The 17,163-nt window shown below is 38.1% G+C and overlaps 5 protein-coding genes across 5 annotated transcripts; 3 read left to right on the top strand and 2 right to left on the bottom strand.

Annotated features, from left to right (window-relative positions):
• Positions 1 to 2,175: 2,175 nt before the first annotated feature.
• Positions 2,176 to 2,650, bottom strand: MONOS_16272 (uncharacterized protein; the record flags this gene model as incomplete). Its single annotated transcript, XM_067869184.1, has 2 exons — positions 2,176 to 2,286; positions 2,558 to 2,650. 2 exons carry the CDS (start codon positions 2,648 to 2,650, stop codon positions 2,176 to 2,178), a joined length of 204 nt encoding a protein of 67 aa, XP_067720268.1.
• Positions 2,651 to 4,543: 1,893 nt separating this feature from the next.
• Positions 4,544 to 4,993, top strand: MONOS_15576 (uncharacterized protein; the record flags this gene model as incomplete). The annotated part of the gene is made up of 1 exon (XM_067868460.1): positions 4,544 to 4,993. One exon carries the CDS (start codon positions 4,544 to 4,546, stop codon positions 4,991 to 4,993), a length of 450 nt encoding a protein of 149 aa, XP_067720267.1.
• A 1,027-nt stretch (positions 4,994 to 6,020) lies between these two features.
• Positions 6,021 to 7,406, top strand: MONOS_15577 (uncharacterized protein; the record flags this gene model as incomplete). The annotated part of the gene is made up of 1 exon (XM_067868461.1): positions 6,021 to 7,406. The coding sequence occupies one exon, from the start codon at positions 6,021 to 6,023 to the stop codon at positions 7,404 to 7,406; it is 1,386 nt and encodes a 461-aa protein (XP_067720266.1).
• Positions 7,407 to 10,254: 2,848 nt separating this feature from the next.
• On the bottom strand, positions 10,255 to 11,619 carry MONOS_15578 (uncharacterized protein; the record flags this gene model as incomplete). The annotated part of the gene is made up of 1 exon (XM_067868462.1): positions 10,255 to 11,619. One exon carries the CDS (start codon positions 11,617 to 11,619, stop codon positions 10,255 to 10,257), a length of 1,365 nt encoding a protein of 454 aa, XP_067720265.1.
• A 3,861-nt stretch (positions 11,620 to 15,480) lies between these two features.
• Positions 15,481 to 16,743, top strand: MONOS_15579 (uncharacterized protein; the record flags this gene model as incomplete). The annotated part of the gene is made up of 1 exon (XM_067868463.1): positions 15,481 to 16,743. One exon carries the CDS (start codon positions 15,481 to 15,483, stop codon positions 16,741 to 16,743), a length of 1,263 nt encoding a protein of 420 aa, XP_067720264.1.
• Positions 16,744 to 17,163: the final 420 nt, after the last annotated feature.

Below are 17,163 nucleotides of genomic sequence, written 5' to 3'. Positions count from 1 at the left end.
TCGCTTGTGTGATTCCCATCCATCAGCGTGATTGTCAAGCTAATCTGCACCTCACACATCTCAAACGCCTTCTTTACCGTCAGACACGGATTTGTTTCATTTGCCCCACAAAGTGGAGATGCATCATTTCCATTCATTGAAACATATATCGTCTTGTCCTTCAGCCAATCCCACTTTTCCGTGTGCTGATATGCCCAAGATCCTGAACTCGAATAATTGTATGCAAAGCACACTCTCTGATTGTCAGTATTTGTGGTGTAACATTCTTTGAACGGAATTCCAGAATTCAAATAGACATTGTGAGTATCAACAAAAATCATATCGTGGCCACGTGGAGTATTAGCCAAGCATTTGCATTCATGGAAGAACAAATAATAACAATAAATTATATTGTCTTGTGATGTTTGTCTATATGGATAAATATACAATCCTCCTCCTTCTTGTATTGCCGAACATGAAATAAACTGAATGCTCCTCATTTTGAATTGATTAGGAACATTGTAACAACGCATGCCTCCACCATAATAATTTGTAACCGAACATGAAGTGAAACTGCAGTCAAACACACACGCACTTCCCCCCTTCTCCATTTTCTGCTTCAACACATCCTGTTCCCGAAACCTGGAAATTTTCAAGAAAAAGTCCTCCTCCGCGACTGTTTGCAGTGCAATCCTGGAATTCACATCCGCTGATCCGAACACATGTTGAAATTGTATAAATGAGCATTCCTCCTCCATGCTGATTTTGCGCGGTGCAAGCATTAAATGAATTGTTCTCTATTTTAACTTCTTTTATGCTTGCGCACATTATCCCCCACCCCGGCTGTATGCAAAACAATTATTAAACACACAATGCGAAACAGACACAGAGGCTGAAGATAGACCATTCACACAGATTGCCCCTCCACTCGATATTCCATCAGTCCATGAATCACTTTCTCCTGTTGTTTTCGAGCCGTTCCATTCGCACCAAACAAATGTATTCGCTCCGTTATCTGTTGTATTCTGTCTCCCTGGAGTCAACTTTCTGTCTGATGTTCCTTCACATACAACATTCCTTGTCCTGCAACACCCAATGAATGAGGTGTTTGAGGCTGTCAAGGAGGCCAAGGGGTTGTTCAGAGAAGGAACAATCCCGCCATTATATGCATCACACACTGATGAAAATGAGCAACTGTTAATAAAACATGTGGTTTGGGTTGACGAAGTTGCTGAAGGTGAGCATGCATCATTTGCTGTTGAGATGTTGAAAAAGTGAGTCTGGAGAGGGACATAAGGGGAATGGAAGGGGATGACAGGAACGGGGCTTGACTCACTCACAGAAATTCTTCCTTTCCCTTCACTTATTTGCCATAAGCCTGTATTGCTTCTCTGTGCAATATTGAAAAATATCCAAGCAAGCTTGAATTCCTCTTTTCTGCCTCTTCCCCATGCTTTTAATGTGATGTTCCTCAATATCCCAATGCTTTTATGCACTTTCCCGATTCTTTTGCTGCGTATAAAGAACTCCTTCTAAAAAGTCCACGTGCACCTTTTCGACAAAACTTTTGCTTTTGTAAGATATCATGAAGCTGTTCCCCGATGTTCTTCTCAAGCTCCAAGAATTGTTGAACTCGCTTTTTTGTTCAAACGCAACATTTCTGCATCACTTTCAAAAATCTTTCCAACTGCTCTAATGCCGCTGGCACGTTCGCAACAACAATAATAACAGAAACACCAAGAGATAATTTTTGAATAATAATAAAATATTGAAAGCAAAGCAAACCTTCTTCCCTTTCTTCGAATTTTAATTCTTGTCTCTTTATTTCCTTTCCTTTCCTTTTTTCTTCCAGCAAAACAGGAAATGCAAACAGCGTCTCCTGTTGTTCTACACGCTTGCACCTCGCTCATTCCTCAATAAGCCTCCAATCTGCAATTCCCAATTCCCAATCTCAAAGTCCCCTTCTTCCCCTTCCGCCTAATAATCACACTTTCTGCCCCATCCACAAAAAGATACACACTCAGCGAGAAAACACCAATCGCCTATCTGCATCACACTTCTTTCAATGCTGACTGCTCAAACTGCAAAGGAAACAACCTCGGCGGCATTACGCTTGGATGCCTGCCATCCTTCCCTCCTCGCAACTTTTGTAGAGGCCAACATTCACGTTTCTCATCGTTTTCCTAACAATAACAACTATAATAATAAAGAAGAAGAGGAAGTGGAGAAAGAAGAGGAAGAAGAGGAAGAAGAGGAAGAAGAGGAAGAAGAGGAAGAAGAGGAAGAAGAGGAAGAAGAAACAGGGAGCTGATATCATAGAATGTCATGAAATCGATAAGAATAAAGAATATTCATTTGTCAGATATGCAAATATAAAACAGAGGCGATCGAAGTTGATTTTAAAAAAAAATGGAGAAGAAGAATGAGGAAAAGAAACGCGGAAGTTGAATTGAAAAATAGAAAAATCAAAATATATTTAAATAATAAATAAATATTGAATATAGTTATATGATAAAAAACATATTCCAAAACTAATTTCAAAACAAAGAAATAATTCAGACAAAGCAGAATGACACACCATCCACCCTCTGTGCATCCCTTCCGCTTCTGCATCGCTCCAACCCATTCGACCAAATCCTACAGGCCCGTCCCAAGTGCCATTCCTATCCATTCACTTTCATTCAATCTTCTTCTTTTTCTTTTTACTCTCTTCTTCTTCTTCTTCTTCTTCCTCCTCCTCCTCTTCTTCTTCTTCTCTCCGTCCTGCCCTGTCCCTTCCTCTCCGCCTTCTTGCTCCTTCCTTCAACAAATGATCAAGCAAAGAAAATAAATGTTTTTTTGCGTCGCTTTTTCCATCCTTCAAAATCTTGAAATAAAAAAAAAAATAAAGAAGATAGAAGATAATCTCAATCGAAAAAATAAAAAAAAATTAGCGTTTGCAGACTTTGGGTGCTTGTGGCTTGAATGACCACACTTTGTGCTTTTGGGCATTCGCCAAGCTCGCTTCACAGAAGAAAAAGGGGAAGAAGAAATAGACGACAACGATCGGCAGATTGAAGCAGACGAAAAGGGGATGCAGAGGAAGGAAGGGATGCTCATCTTTCTGTGCTTGAAGGACGTCGCTCTTCGGCCTGCGTGATTGGAAGGCATCAAATGCCAACGAGATCGCGGATGAGGAAGATAAACCCTGATGAAAACGAAGAGAATGAGTTGGCTGTGCTTCAACAGCGAAGAGGAAGATGGATGGAAATGTTGCCATTCATTCATCGATGCTCTTGATGCAGATGACAATGCTTCTGAAATGCATTCTCTGATGCACAATGCACAAAATTCAATGGACCATGTACAAACATAGAAGCTGAGCGAAACAACAGCTTTGTTGAAAAACAAATGAAGAAAACAAAACCCATCGAATTCTCTTTCATCGGCTGTGGTATCGAAGAAAGCAAACTTCGAATGATAATCACATTGCTCACTCAAAATGGCTGTCCCTTCGAAGAATGAAATCCAAAAGCGGTTGGCCTGAATGTTGTTCAACTGCCAACAAATATTCGATAATTGGATGTCTCGTAGTTGGCGTTTCTCCACTCTTTTGAAGCAAAAGCGGAATCAGAAATAGAATTTCGCAGCCTTCCATGTCTACCCAGCACAGTCCGAAAAACAGGAAAACCTTATAAATAAAACTGATATTTTGGGGCTCTCCTTTTTTTTCGTTGAATTCTTGCCTTTTTTATGTAATAAATTTCCTTCCCTCGATATTGCCAGTTGCATTTTTTGCCCAAAAAAGCTTCTCCTTTACCTTATGTTCCAAAATTCTATATAATTTTGTGCAGATTTTATCCTCTGCAGAATTCCTTCTTTTTATCTTCATTCAATGAAACGTCAGTCGAATTTGTTTTCACCTTTTGTTCCAAATAAAAATCATGTATCTTCCGTAACTACATTTGATCCCCAATGCCTATATAATAATCTGCTCCGTTCTCATCGTATTGCTCCACAAAGCGGGGATTGGCCATTTCAACAATAATTCGGATTCCTGCACTTTGGAAGGGATACAGACGGAAATATCTTCACAATCAATAGAACAATGAAAATTACATACATTATGTCTTTTTGTGTGATTGATGAAATTGTTGTGTTCCCCTTGGCCATCCAATCTCCAACAATCATCAGGCAGAATTTCAGAATTTTTGAATCTCCACCATTGTCTGTTGTCACACAGGAAATAATATTTCTAGCTCTACAGGTCATGCTCCCTCACGGATTTCTCATTATGTGAATGGAATATTCCGTTTTTTCAAATCTGATGATCATTGAATCCATTACAAAAAAGACTCAAACCAACAAATCATTTTGATATTTTCTTTTCTCGGCAATGGCTGAGTGAAAATGGACGTGGTTGAGAAGGGTGTGTGGAAACAAAAATTAAACTTGTTTGGCGGATATTTTATTCATTTTCTGAATTTCATGTGTTTGGCAGTGTTTGATTTCTAAGCGAGTTTGTTTGTGGGGAGCAGGGTTCAGCTTGTGGCTGATCAGAGGAGCGGATGCGCACATAGAGAAAATGGTGCTTGCAGCAGCTATGTTTGATGGGATGATTTTTCAGCAGTTCGTTTTTTGGAAAAGAAAGGCGAGCGTGGGAAACAATGTTTGTGAGAAGGAGCAGGAAAGGGAAGGGAATGGAGAGTGCGGGGTGGAGTGCCTGCTTGGTGGAGGAACACATTGCAAGTGGAATTTATACAGACATATTTTTTATTTTAAAGGGGGTGACAAAAGCGAGTTGGATGTTGTACTTTGGGAGCTGATGGGTGGGGATGATAAAAGAGGATTGAGGTGGGTGTGTGTTGGAAGGCACACATCGACGATAGCTAACATGAACAATATGAGAATGGAGGAGGGGATGGGGAGCAAGGAGATGGGGATGAGAGGTCGAGACAGGATGTTTGGGGATGCAGTCATGCTCATCTGGGCAGTCGAGGCAGCACAGGAAAGGGAATGTACGATTGTTTTGTGAGCCTTTCATGGTGAAAGAGGAGACATGTTTGATGATTTGTTTCATAAGAATTTATATATATTTTTTATATTAAATTTTCTGTTTATTTCTTTATTTTTTTTATTGAAGATATTGAGTGAATTGCCGAAAGATGCATGGAAAGCCATCACATGTTGCCTGAGGGATGGCGATGGAACTCTGACTGTTTTTTTTAAGCCTTGCTTGAAGAATGAGAAGAAGAGGGGAAGAAGAGATATTTTATATTTTTTTTTTGGAATGAGGGCTGGATGGAGGAAGATGAGAAGAGAAGAATGGTGAGAGTGAGGTTGAATGGGTAATGGAAGAGCGGGAGAGAACAACATTTAATTTTTTCTTTATTTGGAATTGGGTTTGAAAGGCGAAGGCGTGGTGTGTGTGGTGCTTGGAGTGGATGATGTTGGGGTGAGAGTTAATTGGAGAGAGGCAAACAGGGGATGAGGGGAGTGAAGGGAAATGAAGATTTGTGGAGGTATTTTATTCTTGTTTGTTCATTTTCTTCACATATCATTTATTATTTGTATTTTTTGATTTGATTGATGTGTGATGCGATCAGGTGCTGTCAGAAGCGCTGGGGGAGCATGAAACATGGGATGTGGAAACACAACTTTTTTCTGGGACAGTCCTGGGAAAAATTGGAAGAAAACAGCAACCGAAGAGCGTTTGGCAGAATGAGCGAAATGGAAAAAACTGAAGAGAATGGGGAAGAAATTTTTGTGGAATTTTTTTTAACAAAAATCTTTTTGGAAGCAGCAGCAAAAGAAGAGGCAGAATAAGGGGAACTCAAGCTCAATGTGATATTTTTTGACATGGCGCTAAGAGGTATGGGGAAGAGAAGGAGGCAAAAAAGGAAGAATTTCAGCGAGCAAATCACACTTTTCCTCTTTTTTTCCAATTTTTCTCTTCACCTTCCATTCCCCTAATATCCCTCTCACATCTGACATTTTTCAACACCTCAACAGCATCTTCAGAATGTTCATCTCAAACAACTACGTCAACCCAAACCACTTGTATGATGAGCAGCTGCTCATTTTCGTCTGTTTGTGATGCATATGATGGCGGGATTGTTCCCTCACTCAATAACCCCGTGGCATCTTTGACTGCCTCAAACACATCGTTCATTGGATGCTGCCGGACAAGAAACGTGAAATGTGAAGGAAATGCAGATAATAAGAAACAGCCAGGGAGGCAAAACGAAACAGAAAATGGAGAAAATTCATTTATTTGGTGCGAGTGGAACGGATCGAAGGCTACTGAGAAGAGCGACGATTATTCAAATCAAGCCTCGAATGGAGGAGCAATATTCATGCGTGATTTGACATCTGGAACACTTACCGTTTCTCACTGCGCGTTCAACGACTGCTCATCATATTGGTGTGGAGGAGGGATTATGTGCTATACTATCAAAGCAGCGACTGTTGAAAGCAGCACTTTCAATTGCTGCATCTCCTCAAATCGATATGGGGGAGGTGTATATTTATATGACGTTTCAACATGTGCTCGGGTGAGTGGATGTGAGTTTGAAAATTGTAAAGCTAGTGGCCTAGGGGGAGGGTTAAAATTAGATTATTTTCAGGTTTCAGGAACTGGATGTATTGAAGCAGAAAATGAAGGAGGGGAGAGCGCGTGTGTGTTTGACTGCAGCTTCACTTCATGCTCAATAACAAATACCGGCGGCGGAGGCATGCGTTGTGTGACTGTTCCAAGTCAGTTCAAAATGAGGAGCATTCAATTTATTTCATGTACAGCAAATGGATATGGCGGAGGATTAAGCTTTTATCCAAATCGAGCATCCACATCAAATGAAACAATTTACTGTTATTTTTTGTTCTTCCATGAATGCAAGTGCAGAACCACATCCGCTCCATATGGGCATGATTTGATATTTTATGATTCATATAATGCATATTTGGGTTCTGGAAATGCTTTCTTTGAATGCTATACGACAAATGTTGATGATAAGAGAGTTTGCTTTTCTTATAACTACTCAGCAGAAAATGTTTGGTCTCGTCAGCATACAGAAAAGAAGTGGTGGTTGAAAGATAAGACGATCTATGTCTCTGTTGGTGGAGATGATAATTTTGAGTTGTGTGGGGCAAATACAACATTTCCGTGTCTGACAGTGAAGAAGGCGTTTGAGATGTGCGAAATACAGATAAGCTTGACAATAACGCTGATGGACGGGAATCATGTGAGCGAGACAGCGACTATTGAGATTGGGGAAAAGAAGATTTCAGTCATTGGGAAAGGCAAAGATAAGAGTTCGATTGGAACAGGGGCACTTTTATTATCTTCTCCACCATCAGCAGCTGGAGCGCTATTCGGTGTGACTACAGGTTATCTTGAAATGAGTCATTTGAAGGTTGATTGCAACTCATCGGTAAGTCCTCATTCATGAATATTTAAGTGTTGTTAATGAGGTGTGCTTTGGGAGTGAATGCACAATAGTAGAAAATATCTTTTTGTTTGGCACATGATGCACTTTTATGCAACAAGTTTTGTTAACAATCTCAAGCATTGAGACATTTTCGGATATTTTTTTGTTTGTTAGTTTGTTTTGAGGGATTATAAACTTCAGTTTATCTATTTTTGTTTGAGAAATCAATGAAAATATGAACACAAAGTTAATTTGATAACAATGTGAATGTAATTTTTATTTTTTTGTTTTTTATTGAATCCTTTCAGAAAAGAGGGGAAATATCTATTTGATGCCAAAAAATAGAAAACAAATTGTTGAAAAGATGAGTTATTATTTCTGAATGAGAAAAAAATTTTTTTATCTTTTATATTTTTGAATTGGAATAATAGAACATTTACGAATTGTTATTGGAAATAAAAATGCACCTCAATGACAAGTTATATCATATTTAATTGAACAATTTTATTTTTTGTTTTTTGCTGTTTTTGTCAAAGAACTTGGAAAAGAATATTTTTTTGAATTGATAAGAAGTTTGAAATCTGTTCAGCTTGTTCGATAATTATGTATTCATTTTTTTCATAAATAATCATCTTTCTTTTTTCAAATCAAATTAATCATAAGAAACTGACATTTCTCAAATTCTTCCTTCATAATTTTAATACAATCATATTATTTGAATCGAGTTTGTGAATCTTCAAGAAAAACAAAAAACACTCAATATTATTTTTAATAATAATTCAGTTATTGATTAGTGAGATATTGATTTTGATAACTTTTGTTGAGTCAGATATTCATCAAAACCCCCATCCCCATTTTTTGTATTTGAAATCTTTTGTTATTTTTGTCAGTCTCATATTATCATCAAGATACATTCTTTGAAACATGAAATAAATGATCGACAAGTTTGGAAATGTTATTGTTATTGGGGAATGATTTCTGTGAAGTTCTGGTTTTCATTTGCTGATGTCTCAAACAGATCTTGAGTTGTGTTGTAATGTTCTTGTGATCAAAGACTTGCTCGTATTTCCATTGACATTTTTGAGACCAGTTATTTTCCTGTGATGAGTGAATCCACCATTCACACATTTTTATTTCATTTCTCCAAACAGTTCATATCTTTCAAAAACACTTTTTTAATATTCATTGATCAATTCACCAATTGTTCTTCTTTTTAAATCATCCCTTTTTTTTTTTTGAAAAGTCACAAATGTTTAATTTACATGTCTTATCAATCATTCCATTGAAAGAATAACTTCTTTATTCAATCTGAAATATTTCTTGTTATTGTCATATATGTTCACAAATGAATTTTTCATTTTGAAAAATCTCAAACGTTTGATTTTCTGGTCAATCAAACATCTCATTATTTCATCAGCTTTCTTGACAAATCTTTCAAATTCCTTTTTTGAAACATCAAATTCAAAACAATGAAATTTGTTTATTTGTCTCGTCTAATAGAAATAAATAAGGTGATGTGAAAGCTGATGAAATAACTCAGCTTTCGATTGACCAGAAAATCAAACGTTTGAGATTTTTCAAAATGAAAAATTCATTTGTGAACATATATGACAATAACAAGAAATATTTCAGATTGAATAAAGAAGTTATTCTTTCAATGGAATGATTGATAAGACATGTAAATTAAACATTTGTGACTTTTCAGTGATTTAAAAGAAGAACAATTGGTGAATTGATCAATGAATATTAAAAAGTGTTTTGAAAGATATGAACTGTTTGGAGAAATGAAATAAAAATGTGTGAATGGTGGATTCACTCATCACAGGAAAATAACTGGTCTCAAAATGTCAATGGAAATACGAGCAAGTCTTTGATCACAAGAACATTACAACACAACTCAAGATCTGTTTGAGACATCAGAAAACAATAACAATAACATTTCCAAACTTGTCGATCATTTATTTCATGTTTCAAAGAATGTATCTTGATGATAATATGAGACTGACAAAAATAACAAAAGATTTCAAATACAAAAAATGGGGATGGGGGTTTTGATGAATATCTGACTCAACAAAAGTTATCAAAATCAATATCTCATAAATCATTAACTGAATTATTATTAAAAATAACATTGAGTGTTTTTTTTGTTTTTCTTGAAGATTCGCAAACTCGATTCGAATTATTTGATTGTATTAAAATTATGAAGGAAGAATTTGAGAAATGTCAGTTTCTTATGATTAATTTGATTTGAAAAAAGAAAGATGATTATTTATGAAAAAAATGAATACATAATTATCGAACAAGCTGAACAGATTTCAAACTTCTTATCAATTCAAAAAAATATTCTTTTCCAAGTTCTTTGACAAAAACAGCAAAAAACAAAAAATAAAATTGTTCAATTAAATATGATATAACTTGTCATTGAGGTGCATTTTTATTTCCAATAACAATTCGTAAATGTTCTATTATTCCAATTCAAAAATATAAAAGAATAATAATTCTTTTCATTCAGAAATAATAACTCATCTTTTCAATAATTTGTTTTCTATTTTTTGGCATCAAATAGATATTTCCCCTCTTTTCTGAAAGGATTTAATAAAAAACAAAAAAATAAAAATTACATTCACATTGTTATCAAATTAACTTTGTGTTCATATTTTCATTGATTTCTCAAACAAAAATAGATAAACTGAAGTTTATAATCCCTCAAAACAAACTAACAAACAAAAAAATATCCGAAAATGTCTCAGTACTTGTGACTGTTAACAAAACTTGTTGCATAAAAGTGCATCATGTGCCAAACAAAAAGATATTTTCTACTATTGTGCATTCACTCCCAAAGCACACCTCATTAACAACACTTAAATATTCATGAATGAGGACTTACCGATGAGTTGCAATCAACCTTCATGTGCAATAAACCAAGATTACCTGTTGACACACTGAACAGCGTTCCTACCGATGAAAGGGCTCCTGTTCCAATCGAACATTTCTCTTTGTCTTTCCCAATGACTGAAATCTTCTTTGTTCCAATCTCAATAGTTGTTGCCTCGCTTGTGTGATCCCCTTCCATCAGCGTGATTGTCAAGCTTATTTGTATCTTACACATCTCAAACGCATTCTTCACTGTCAGACACGGATTTGATTCATTCGCCCCACACAGCTCATATGAATCATTCCCATTCACCGAAACATAAATCGTCTTATCCTTCAGCCATTCCTTCTTTTCTGTGTGCTGAAATGCCCAAGCATTTGCATTTGAGTAGTTGTAGGCGTAGCACATTCTCTTCTCATCTGCGTTCGTTGTATCGCATTCTTTGAACGGATTTCCTGAACTCAAATAAAGACTGTAATAATCTGCATATTCAACATCATGCCCATAAGGAGGATTGGCCGAACATTTGCATTCGTGAAAGAACAGGAAATAACAATAGATTCCATCTCCAGGCGCTGTTGGTCTGTTGGGATGCAATCTCAAACCCCCTCCATGTGCAGATGCTGAACATGAGATGAACTGAATGCTCCTCATTTTGAATTGCGTTGCAGGAACAGTAGCACAATACATACCCCCACCTCCATTGTTTGTTATCGAGCATGAAGTGAAACTGCAGTCAAACACACACGCGCTCTCCCCTCCTTCATTTTCTGTTGGAATGCATCCTATTCCTGAAACCTGAAAATCACCAAGATAAAGTCCTCCTCCATAGCTATTCGCTTTGCAATTCTGGAATTCACATTCGCTGATCCGAACACAAATTGTAATTGTTAAAATGCACATCCCTCCTCCAATCCATGTTCGAGCAGTGCATGAGTCGAATGTGTTATTTGTTATATCAACCGATTTGATGTTGTAGCAATGAATGCCTCCTCCCGAATAATACGCTTCACATCCACTGAACGAACAGCATTTCACTGAAAGCATTCCAGACGATAAGCTGAACATGCAAATTGCTCCACCATTCGAAGAGCCATCGGCGTATGAGCTAACTTCTCCAGCAGCCTTCGATCCGTTCCACTCGCACCACGTGAATGTATTTGCTCCATTGAATGTTTCGTTCTGTCTGTCTGGCTTCAATGGAACCTCTGCAGTTCCAGTGCATTCAACATTTCTTGTTCTGCAACACCCAACGAATGAGGTGTTTGAGGCAGTCAAAGAGGCACAGAGGTTGTTGAGTGAAGGAACAATTCCGCCATCATATGCATCACAGACTGATGAGATAGAGCAACTGTTCATAAAACTTGATATTTGAGAAAATGTAGTTGTTGGAGATGGACAATCTGTAGATGCTGTTGTGATGTTGAAAAATGTCAGATGTGAGAGGAATACAAGAGGAAAAGAGGGTGAAGCGAAAAATTGGCAAAATGAAGAGAAATGAATTTCATTCACAGAAATTCTTCCTTTTCCTTCTCCCCCTTCCCCATGCCTCTTAGCGCCATGTCAAAAAATTATCCCATTGAGCTTGAGTTCCCCTTATTCTGCCTCTTCTTTTGCTGCTGCTTCCAAAAAGATTTTTGTTAAAAAAAATTCCACAAAAATTTCTTCCCCATTCTCTTCAGTTTTTTCCGCCTGGATCATTCTGCCAAACGCTCTTCAGTTGCTGATTTCTCCCAATTTTTCCCAGGACTGTCCCAGAAAAAAGTACTGTTTCCATGTCCCATGTTTCATGCTCCCCCAGCGCTTCTGGCAACACCTGATCGCATCACACATCAATGAAATCAAAAATTCAAAAATACAAATAAAAAATAGAACATGAAGAAAATGAACAAACAAGAATAAAATACCTCCACAAATCTTCATATCACTTCACTCCCCTCGTCACCTGTTTGCCTCTCTCCAATTAACTCTCACCCCAACATCATCCACTCCAAGCACCACACACACCACGCCTTCGCCTTTCAAACCCAATTCCAAATAAAGAAAAAATTAAATGTTGTTCTCTCCCGCTCTTCCATTACCCATTCAACCTCACTCTCACCATTCTTCTCTTCTCATCTTCCTCCATCCAGCCCTCATTCCAAAAAAAAAATATAAAATATCTCTTCTTCCCCTCTTCTTCTCATTCTTCAAGCAAGGCTTAAAAAAAACAGTCAGAGTTCCATCGCCATCCCTCAGGCAACATGTGATGGCTTTCCATGCATCTTTCGGCAATTCACTCAATATCCTCAATAAAGAAAAATAAAATAAAATTAAATATAAAATATATAAATTCTCATGAAACAAATCACCAAACCTGTCTCCTCCTACACCCCGAAGGGCTCACAAAACAATCGCACAGTCCCTTTCCTGTGCTGCCTCGACTGCCCAGATGAGCATGACTGCATCCCCAAACATCGCCAGCCATCAGCTCCCAAAAATACAACATCCAACTCGCTTTTGTCACCCCCTTTAAAATAAAAAATATGTGTATATAAATCCCAGCTGCAATATGTTCCTCCGCCAAACATGCACTCCACCCCGCACTCTCCATTCCTCTCCCCTTTCTTTCTCCTTCTCACAAACATTGTTTCCCACGCTCGCCTTTCTTTTCCAAAAAACGAACTGCTGAAAAATCATCCCATCAAACATAGCTGCTGCAAGCACCATTTTCTCTATGTGCGCATCCGCTTCTCTGATCAGCCACAAGCTGAACCCTGCTCCCCGCAAACAATCTCGCTTAGAAATCAAACACTGCCAAACACATGAAATTCAGAAAATGAACAAATATATACCCAAAACAAGTTTAATTTTTGTTTCCACACACCCTTCTCAACCACGTCCATTTTCACTCAGCCATTGCCGAGAAAAGAAAATATCAAAATGATTTGTTGGTTTGAGTCTTTTTTGTAATGGATTCAATGATCATCAGATTTGAAAAAACGGAATATTCCATTCACAGAATGAGAAATCCGTGAGTGAACATTACCTGTAGAGCTAGGAATATTATTTCCTGTGTGACAACAGACAATGGTGAGATGCAATATTATTGGAATTCTATCTGATGATTGTTGGTAATTGGGTGGCCAAGGGGAACACAACAATTTCATCAATCACACAAAAAGACATAATGTTTGTAATTTATATAGTTCTATTGATTGTGAAGATATTTCCATCCGTATCCTCTCCAAAGTGCAGGAATATGAGTTATTGTTGAAATGGCCAATCTCCGCTTTGTGGAGCAATACGATGAGAACGGAGCAGATTATTATATAGGCATTGGGAAATAAATGAAGTTACGCAAGATATATGGTTTTTATTTGGAACAAGAGGTGAAAACAAATTCAATTGATATTTTGTTGAATGAAGATAATCAGAAGGAATTCTGCGAAGGATAAAATCTGCACAAAATTATATAGAATTTTGGAACATAAGGTAAATGAGAAGTTTGTGGTATTTTTTTGGGGCAAGGAAAGTGGCAGGCAATATCGAGGGAAGGATATTTATCACATAAAAGGAATGGAAATATAACAAAGCAATGAGAGTGGAGGTCAGGGACATCAATGGGAGTAAAACAGCTGCTGCTGCCGTTGGAAAGATGCATGTATGTTTTGTGGAATATGTGCAGAGAAGCAAGACTTCCCAAAAATTCGTGCTTAAATGAAAAAGAATAATGTGTGACAAAAGCATCAGTCTCGGCCTGTGTTCCTGCAAGAATGGCAAGACAAGTGAAGCACCCTGCAGCTGTTACCGTTCTTCAACCTTCACCGAGCTGCTACAAGGGCGAGTGGAAAGCTTGGCGTTTCGTTGCCATGGGCAGTTATACAGCAATTTGAGTTGGGAATCATCTTCTTCCCGTCTCCATCAACAGTATTTCGACTTCTGCTGGCAAAGTTCAGTATTTTTTGAGGCTCTGTTCGGCTGCTAATTTGGGGTTGGGCTGTTTTGCTACAGTTGTTGCGGGCGATGGCAACAAAGCGACTTTGTCATATCTGCCGCCAACTGCAACAGGCGGATAAGTCTTTCTTCTTCTTCTTCTTCTTCTTCTTCGTTTTTGTCATTTTTGAAGCAGACGAGCATTGGCAGCAACGAGGGATGAATTGAGGCAAGCACATGCAATGTGTGTGAGGAGAGCCAAGGGATAAAAGGACGGACATGTCCCTGACGTTCCTGATATTGCCATGACAGAAAATGGGATGTGCGCTTGAAGTGCTGGGGATGAGCGAAGCAGCGCAACGGCTATGGAGCAGCACACAGCACTCAAGGCATGCTATTTTTCCGCGTTTTGTGTTGATTGTGCTCGAGGCAGAGGGAATGGCGGGATGAGTGCTCTTTTTTGTGTGAGTTGCATGGTTGGAGAAGGTGAGGAAAGGAGGGATGGAAGTGCCTTGTTTTATTTGAGAGGAAGGCAGAAGAGAGAGACGGAAGACATGGATTGAATGAATCAAGGAAGAGAAGAAGGGTTATGAGACTGAGATGAGAGAAACGAGGGAACAAGAGAAGGAGAAGAGAATGAGGAGAAGAGAAGGGAAGTGAAGAAGCGGAAAATGAAGCGGAAGGTTTCGAGAAGAAAAAGGTATAAGGATTATATCTCAAAAGTCATATTTTTTGATATTTTATCTCAAATTTATTTTCAAATATTCTTTCAATTTTCTTTTTTTTTTTTCCATATTTTATTTAATATTTCTTCAGTTTATTATTTTTTTTTTCAGAATTTTTACTGTTATTTTTTAAATGGCAAAAGTGCATTTGCATGAGTCGTCAAGAGCAATGGATGCAAATGGAATGTTGAAAAAAGGCAGAAGACGACAACAGAAGAAAAAAGAGATTTTAGGGAAAGCAAATGACGAAGAAGGTTATGTTCTTGTTTCAATTTGGAGGCACTGAAGGAAAAAGATACTTTTCTTTTGGGGATATGCATTTCAGAAGCAGGAGAAGAGGCAGGAAAAGGGAGCTCAAGCTCATTTGGATTTTGATGAATATCTCGTTGAGAGGCATGGTAGGCTTATGGAAAATGAGAGAGGGAAAGGAAGAGTATTTCAGTGAGAGAATCAAGCCCTATTCCTTTCAACTCCCTCGATGCTCCTTGTTTCCTTCTCACAACTCACATTTTTCAACATATCAACAGTAAATGAGGCATGTTCGCCTGTAACAACTACATTTCTCCAAACATCATGTTTTATGAACAGCTGCTCATTCTCGTTTGTTAATGATCCATATGATGGCGGAATTGTCCCTTCCCTCAACAACCCCTTGGTTTCTCTGACTGCCTCAAACACCTCGTTTGTGGGATGTTATCGGACAAGAAATGTTGAATATATTGGAACTTCAGACAGAAAGTTGACTCCAGGGAGACAAAATGAAACAGAAAATGGAGCAAATTCATTCACTTGGTGCGAGTGGAACGGCTCGAGAACAACAGGAGAAAATGATTCTGTTTCAGATGGAAAATCGAGTGGAGGGGCCATCTGCATGTACAATCTCAATTCTGGAGAACTTTCTGTATCTCATTGTTCATTCAATGATTGCTACGCTCATTACATTGGTGGTGGGATCATGTGCCATACAATAAAATCGGTTGAAATTGTGAACAACACATTTGATTCATGCACTGCGCAAACTTGGGTTGGAGGAGGGGTGTATGTTTATTCGATTTCAACATGCGTTCGGATCGGCGGATGTGACTTCCAGAATTGTAAGGCACACCACGATGGTGGAGGGTTGAGATTGGACAATTTTCAGGTTTCAGGATCTGGATGCATTGGGGAAGAAGACGGAGAAGGAGGGAGCTCGTGTGTGTTTGACTGCAGTTTCACTTCGTGCTCTCTTGCAAATAATTGGGGTGGAGGCATGTATTGTGTGACTGTTCCTGCAGCATTCAAAATGAGGAGCATTCAGTTTATTTCATGTTCGGCTGTGTCGACTGGAGGAGGATTGTATTTTTATCCGAATCAAGCAACAGCGCCAAATGATAAAATTTATTGTTATTTTTTGTTCTTCCATGAATGCAAATGCTCAGCCAATCCTCCTTATGGGCATGATGTGATGTATTATGATCGCTACAATTTTTATTTATCTTCAAACAATCCGTTCTATGAATGCTACACCACAAACACAGATGAGAAGAGAGTATGTTATGGATATGATTATACGGGAAGTAGTTGGACATATGACCAAACAATGAAAAAGGATTGGCTGAAGAGAGGGATTCTCAACAGATTTGTGGCAGTGAGTGGTGGTGGCGAAGAAGAGTTGTGCGGATTGGATGAGTCAAGTGCATGCAGAACCATTGGCGTTGCAGTCATTCGGAGCGTGATCCAGGTGAGTCTGTCAGTCACACTGATGGAAGGGTATCACACAAGCGAGACAACAACAATTGAGATTGGAGAAAAGAAGATTATTGTTGTTGGGAAAGGAAGGGAGCGCTTTGTTGAATATATCTGAAAAGAATGAGATTGAAGAATGGAAGAAGAAGAAGAAGAAGAAGAAGAAAGTCAAAAAGAAGAAATAGCAGATGCAAGGCTGAAAGAAAAGAGGAATGGAGTGTGGTGGGAGAACGAGTTCTGACAAAAATGCAAGAGATAATAAAGTGCAAGAATGATCAGAGACAAGCAGAAGAATCTTATTTGAAATGATTTTTTTCTGATGGCTTGTCGGATTGTCATTTTATTTGATGATCCGTTCTGGCAAAGTGTTGATGTGAAATATGTCGAATTCAGCACCTGCTTTTCTGAGTTTTCCATTTGGAAAAGCACGCTGAAGGATGATGTGCTTGCCTGACATGTTGTTATTCAACCAAAAAAATTGCCTTCTGTTGATGAATAAAATGAAACAGAACAATCTGAAATTGCCTTTTACACTTTC

Source organism: Monocercomonoides exilis (assembly GCF_001643675.1).
Source record: "Monocercomonoides exilis strain PA203 chromosome Unknown scaffold55-566112, whole genome shotgun sequence".
NCBI lineage: Eukaryota > Preaxostyla > Oxymonadida > Polymastigidae > Monocercomonoides > Monocercomonoides exilis.
This window is presented reverse-complemented; position numbering and strand designations above follow the sequence as displayed.